The 7,223-nt window shown below is 35.5% G+C and overlaps 1 protein-coding gene across 2 annotated transcripts; it reads right to left on the reverse strand.

Annotated features, from left to right (window-relative positions):
* Positions 1–249: 249 nt before the first annotated feature.
* On the reverse strand, positions 250–6,741 carry LOC102672889 (cationic amino acid transporter 4). 2 transcript variants are annotated; one of them, XR_421896.2, is made up of 9 exons: positions 6,173–6,314; positions 5,686–5,934; positions 5,268–5,603; positions 4,961–5,207; positions 4,484–4,883; positions 4,158–4,386; positions 3,920–4,081; positions 3,611–3,851; positions 250–871 (listed from the first exon to the last, which is right to left on the reverse strand). XR_421896.2 is itself a non-coding variant. In XM_006616395.2 (9 exons), exons 2-9 carry the CDS (start codon positions 6,312–6,314, stop codon positions 3,670–3,672), a joined length of 1,947 nt encoding a protein of 648 aa, XP_006616458.1. In that variant the 5' UTR covers positions 6,315–6,319; positions 6,556–6,741; the 3' UTR covers positions 3,382–3,669. The 2 variants fall into 2 exon arrangements, 1 of the variants encoding a protein (XP_006616458.1); XM_006616395.2 differs by lacking the exon at positions 250–871 and adding an exon at positions 6,556–6,741 and having other exon boundaries at positions 3,382–3,851; positions 6,173–6,319.
* Positions 6,742–7,223: the final 482 nt, after the last annotated feature.

The following is a 7,223-nucleotide window of genomic DNA, read 5'->3' on the forward strand; positions in this document are numbered from 1 at the left end:
ATTATTTGTCATGCTCTTTTTTCCCCGGTGTAACACGTAATGAAAAAAAAAAGCGATACTTATCGCAAAATTTGATACGAAAAATTTTTACATCTTTTCATATAGTAGCACAAAGACAATGTTACAAACAAGTACTGCATTTGCTTAAATATTGATAACTTTAATTATAGCATGTCGTTTATGTCACAGTAGCATTCCATTCTTTATATATCACATCTTACATAGACATGCCAAGAAAAAAAGTGAATCTTTTTTTTTTATCTATCTTATCTTCTGCGATGAAGGTTTAGTAATTTTAGTTACAATATAATTTGCAATATATTGCACTGGTGTACTGCATACTTATAGTTGCTATTGAGTTTAAATAACTTAACAAAAAAAATTGTTCGCAGTGCTTGTAAGTCATTATGTACGAGTACATAATGTTAATAAAAGTTTTCCATACGAATTATTTTATTTTACCCTTATTAATATCTGTTGAATTTGTGATATTGACAAATAGGAATGACAAAAAGAAATATTTCCTAATTATCTTTATGCGGCATGATAACCATTATTTTATTTCATTTACTATCTTATCCGTGAAAGAAGCCAAAAAGAGGAAACGTATTCATAATATGCGTTTAAATACCATCTATAATTTGTACGTAAATACTTTCAAAACAAATATTCACGAGAAAAAATTTATCGATGACGAATAATTCACTGTTTATCCACAACATCCAGGTCGTAAATCTTGTTGCTGATCTTGTTCCTTGTGACTTGGTGTTCTTTTCTTGAGGCGTGCCATATCCGAATTCATCATTTTATGATGGTTAAGAGGTATATTTATACTTGCTTGAGTGGTCGGTGGAAGAGCGCAGCGTCCATCCTACGATTATATCGTTATATTAATTTTGATTAATAAAAACTTAAAGAAGGAAGTTTATACAACAAATAAGCATTTAAGAAATATAAATTTCTCATAAGATTAAAATTATAAAATTAAAATTATAAGAAGCATAGCGAGATATTTACGGTGACGAATGATTCAGCATCCGTGATAGAGTCGGCATGAGCAGAGGAGAACAATGATAAATGTTGAACTTCGTTTTCGATACTTCGTACGCAAACGAAGGTAAACATCATTGAGACGACCAGTAACAACTTGAGGAACATCTTGCACTTTTCTACTTTGACTTCGGAGTTCGTTCTAAAATCCTCAAGTATAAGGCTTGCTCTTTTATATGGATCAATATTTGCTCGTAAATCTTTGTCATGTTACGTTATTAATGACTCTTACTTTGAAGTTCGATCAAACACCGATATGTCAAATTTGAGATATTTTAAAATCGCATATTTCTAGTCACTACTGTCAAAGATATATCGCTCGAAGAATAAACATACATTTCGTGTGTGTATTTTAAAAGGATACGTTTAATAATGCAATTGTAATTGTGGAACATTCAATTGCCATTTAAAAAAAACAAATGATTTTTCGATGACAAATATCTTTTATATTAGAAGACACAGCATGTATTTATGTATATAGTACAGAACAATAATTTTTGGTACCATCTTTATAAACGATTACATGCACACGATAATCACGTACAGTGCCTTTTTTCTTTTTTTTTTTTACAAAGCCTTCCTAATGACTGTCGTAATTTTGTACGTATTCACGTGACTACCACAGTAATTAATCTGCTGTATATACAATTCAATAATTACGCATATACGTTGCTATTGTACTTGCAATTGTGCGATAAGGAATAATTGAAGAACTTCATCTCGAGAAAAATAATCTGCGTAACGTTTCAATTGAATTTTCTCTTTTATACATTATCTATTTTAAAAATGGATCGCTCCAGACGGAATTTATATTTATATGGAAAAAAATCTGTACAAATTTGCGGTAAGCGGGAAGAAATATTTGAGATGAAAAATCGCGTAATGTTTTCTACACAGATCGTATTACACCGATGAGTCCTGAAAAGAATAATAACCTATTCGCGTGACTCGTCCGAAGCGATACATTCTCCTCGTAAATGTATCACCTTAAATCTTACGTAAGATGTAATTATGGTGTTTTCTACGTTATTCTTCATCTATATAACATCTACGTCGCTTTGACGATACGTGGTAACCTTTAAGATATACCAATATACTTTCTTATGTAACATCGATTATATTATCTGCAACGGTAGTCGATCCTTGCTGGATCTGCTGAGCGGAGGACTGTCAAAATAACATACGCTATAGTTAGTTATTTAATTAAATCGAAAAATGGAAAACGATAAGTTTTAGATGCGACGCGATATATTAATCGATGTTTCTTTTACGTCAAATTTATATTATATATTTTCTTTTTTATAACGTAAGAGTGATCGTGTAATAAATTGGTGTATTAGGAACGGTCAATTCTAGAGGAATCTCTCAAGAATAATATTCTGATTTTATCAGAATATTACCACGATTATGAAATTGGTTAAGTAATAAAATTGCAAAGTGAAACTTGTTCTAATCTTGAAAGAGGTTTACCAAATAAAAAAAAAAATGTTATTTCCAGTTATACGTAACGATGATATATCGCCATCAGGCAATCCACGTGCTTAGCAAATCCGTGTATAATTAATCTTAAATTTAATCGTTCGCCATATAACAGGCGAATCTATTGTCATGCTTTTTAGATTCGTACATCTTACTGTATATAATTAGTCTATCCGTTCCCAAGGCACCATGTTTCGATCCTTGCATCAGAGCATTAACATTTTTTTTTTTAATGCTCTGCGTGTCTTTTTTTTTTTTAATCTGGCCTTTAAAAATATATATGTATATATATTTTTTTTCCCCCTCCTTTTTTTTACGTTTTGATTTTTGATCCTAATATGAAATTCACAAATATTCTGAATTTTTCCAGGCTGACCAGACACGATATTCAGAAATTAAATTACTGAAAATACGATACCTTCTTCCCTATATAATCGACTATAAATCATACTATTGTATTTTATATATATATATATTTTAATTAAATTTAGTTCCTTATGCATTTTGTACAAATACAGAAATAAAATTCGTTTTCAATGTACAATCGGCATACATACAATTCAATTTTGCGTACCTACATCGTATCAAGACAGAATGTTAAATGTACACCTGTAAAATATAAAAGGACTGTATACACTTCAAACTTGTGCGCGACATAATAATATACATACAAGATTGAAACTATTTTTTTAACAAAACTTCTGATATTACTGATATACAAATAAAGTAGAACGATTCGTTCAGAAAAATCATTCATCATTATCACGATTATTAAATTGTCAACAGGAGTACGTAGCCTTGCCTACTCCGAGATCCACTTCCAATCGAATCGCTTAATTTTTTTAGAGAGACAAAAGAAGCTTCTTAAAATGGGATGCAATAAATGGAATTGGCATTTTTTTTTTTTTTTTTTTTTTACATAACGTTATAGCTATCGGTATGTACAAAGATCCCTCGATACTTAAATTTCTGTTTTTCAAATCGGCGCGCACGTATACAGAGAACAATGGCCAAGTTTTTCTTTTTTTTTTTTTTTCTTTTTAATAATTCTTCCTATCTCTACGTAATATAATTTACTTACATTCAGCGTCGATTGGCATACATCTTTACACGGTTCCCTGACCAGAAACTCTATTCTCTCTAATGTACGAAATCTTCCTCGTTTAATATCGGAACTTTATCGCTCTTTTGATTGACCCGTAACGTGGCGCCCCATTTCGCGCCCCTGCCCGCCTCCGAGGTCGCCATCAGGATCGAGTAAGAGTTTGGACTTGCCGCCTCTTTGCTGTAGTGAATCCCGTATAGAAAGTATATCAACATCCCTGTAACAAATTAAATTTTCACCCATAATAACGATTCGTTTCCAGGGGGAGGGGAAAGATCGACTTACCGACGACCATCCAAACGAGGAATCGTAGCCAGGTCAAAAGCGACAAATGGAACATCAACCCTATGTTGAATAAGATGCTAAGGGCTGGTATCACCGGGACCATCGGGACCCGGAATTTACCGGTGGGAGGAGATTGTTGGTGGGCGATGATAACGAAAAGGCCTATGAAGTCACGTGTCATATGAATTATCGGTAAGAAAGGAAACGGCGTGAAAACGATAATTTTCGATTCTCTTACTTCCGATCAATAACAGGATGACGTTTGCCAGAACGAAATAGTCCCACAATGCGGGGGCAAAGTAAGTTTGAGATATCAGTATGAACAGAAAACACAAGGAGATGCAACCCGCCGTGTATATCATCACGGAACCCGTGACCACATCTCCCGGTTTACAACTGCCCAAAAAGTTGGCCAGCCAGATGTATCGCGATTTAAGTTTACCAGTGCCCTCGCTCAAGTCTAAGAGCTGCAAATTTGGGGGAAAATTGAATATATAAACGAGGGGAAGCATTTAGCGTTATATTTTTTCGTTATAAAATGGAAAATTATTAAAAATGGAATACCTCGGATTCGGCAGACGTGACGCTGTTGCAATCGCTGTTAGAGTCGGCGCCCTCTGTAGGCGGCGATGTCAAACTGCTAGGTGTACCCGCGTTCGACGGGGAGGGTGTAACCTTGTCAGGGCGGTATCTGAGGATGATCACGCTAGCTGAGACGATGGTGTAGGCCAGGAACGTGCCGATAGACATAAACTCGACCAAATGTTGAAGGTCGAAGAGCAGGGCGATTAAGGCACTGAGGAAACCGCTGATAGCCAAATTGAGAACGGGTACTTGGGTACGATTGTTAATATGGCCGAGAAAGCCGAACAGTAGACCGTCGTTCGCCATGGCGTACATTATTCGCGGCAACGAGAACAAAGATCCGAACAGAGTTGTCGTCATTCCGCACAATGCACCAATACTATTGAAAAATATTATTTATGATGATTAATGAACATGTTCTCGATGATCTTAGAATTGTTATTCGATTTCTCTTACCTTATCACGTATTTGGCCCATGGTATTCCAATCGACGAGAAAGCCTCGGGAAGGGCTGCAGTGGGATTGATCTTCCAATACGGTATGACCAGGGTTAAAGCGGCGCCGACCAGCACGTATCCAACAGTGACGATAGTCATTGAAAATAACGTTGCTCGAGGTATACTGTATGCAGGATCGCGAGCCTCTTCCCCGGAAGTAGCGATAGAATCGAAGCCGACGTACGCGTAGAAGCACGTTGCAGCACCTATTGTATATGTAATAAGAAGTAAGAGATGATATTTGCCGCAAGTAAATAAGGGAATACCTGCTAATACGCCGGTAAATCCATAGGGTAAGAACCCTCCATGCTCGCAACTCCAATTGGAAAGTTTTGCGTAGGCGAATCCTAATCCGATCACCAATCCCATTACCCCTAAATTTACGATAGTGAGCAAGGAATTAACCGTTGCCGAACTCTTAACGCCCAGTGTTAGCAGCATCGCGTAAAACAGGCATAATACAGCGGCCAAAACATCTGGAACACTTCCAAGCGGTTCTGCCATGGTGTATCCGTGCATTATTCGACGGCTGTAATTGCTGATCGATCCGCCTGCTAAAGAATCGACATATCCGCTCCAAGCCCTTGCCACGGATGCCGCGCCTATTTCCGTGATGCATGAAAAGTTCAGATGCATGAAATCGATCGGGATGAATCGGGGTTAATTTAAAGGAACCGTCTTTACCGATCATGTGCTCTAATATAATGTTCCATCCGATTACGAAAGCCCAAAATTCGCCGACAGAAATGTATGTGTAAACGTAAGCGCTACCAGCTTTCGGAATTCGTGCCCCAAATTCAGCGTAGCACAACGCTGCTAACAAGGAAGCTATACCGGCGAGTAAAAAGCTTAAAACTACGCCTGGGCCGGCCGTGTCGCGAGCTACTGTTCCTGTTAAAACGTAGATTCCAGCGCCAACCATATGACCAACGCCTGGAAGATAAATTTATGTAAATATATAAATATATGAGCGTGTCAAATGTCGTCAAAATAGTGTGAGAATTTTTCATTATTTAACGATAATACATATAAGTCGGAAGTACGTATTACATTATTGGGTATAATAATTATATCATTTCGGTTTGGAAACTACTTTATCGCGTACGAGAACAGGATATCGCGATAGGTGGACGTGCATGTCTTTACGATTAAAATAAAAGCATATGCTTACCGAGCAGCGTAATATCGAAGGTGGAAAGACATCTTTTCATTGGAGTTTCGAGCAAATCTCCTTGGAGTTTTTTCGTACGATTCATTTTGGTACATAAACCGGACATAACGTGTCCGAGGATCATTCGGCGTACCGATGGCATTGTCACTTATTTTAAACATAACTTCTCTTAGAATTTTCTTGTCAAACAAATATTACATTCCTTTGAAATTTCAATGCGTTTTACTAGAATAATTCGTCCTCGAGTTTACAAATTTTCGTGAATCAAATGTCAAAACTGCTGATTATCGTACTGATAAGGAACATTTGAGAATGGACGTTTGTTTAGCAAACGCATTGCCATTTCGCTAATCGTACGTTTAATAAATTATTTTTCTACTTACATGGAATTGATTATATTCGTTTCGATTCACAATTGTTCGAGGCTTGACCGATTATGACAAAATCTAAACTGCAACGAACGAGATTACGACGGACGCTGAAATCTACGAAGAAGTCGCATGGCGCCTCCGTTAGCACGCAGGCTCGGATGTTCGATCGATTCAGCTGTGATAAAACTATTTATGTCATTCGACCACTAAGAATATGAATGAATATTCTTTTAATTGACATCGTCGCGATAATAAAGAAGAACTTGTCCTATCGTATCTCCGCATATCTAATCAATTGGAAATTGATTTTCTTTTTATTCTTGTTTTTGAATTGATACTTTATTTATTTCTAGGAAACTTACTGAATTTAGCTCTATGTGTAGAAAAATGATTATCGATAAATTATAATGTTACAATCGATTTATGTTTTAATTTACAATTAAAAATAATTTATCATCGAACATATTAATATTGTTCGATGAAATATACGCGAGAAAATGATATCCAACAAATATTTTTGTATCTAATGTAAAAGAATACAACTTTTAAAATCATACTATTGAATTTTTTTTTAATTTACAAATTGTAAAATGAATTTTATTCATTAGAATATATATGTGTGTATGTGTGTGTATGTGTGTGTATATATATATATATATATATATATATATATATATATA

This window comes from Apis dorsata, unplaced genomic scaffold (assembly GCF_000469605.1).
Source record: "Apis dorsata unplaced genomic scaffold, Apis dorsata 1.3 scaffold_263, whole genome shotgun sequence".
Taxonomy (NCBI): domain Eukaryota; kingdom Metazoa; phylum Arthropoda; class Insecta; order Hymenoptera; family Apidae; genus Apis; species Apis dorsata.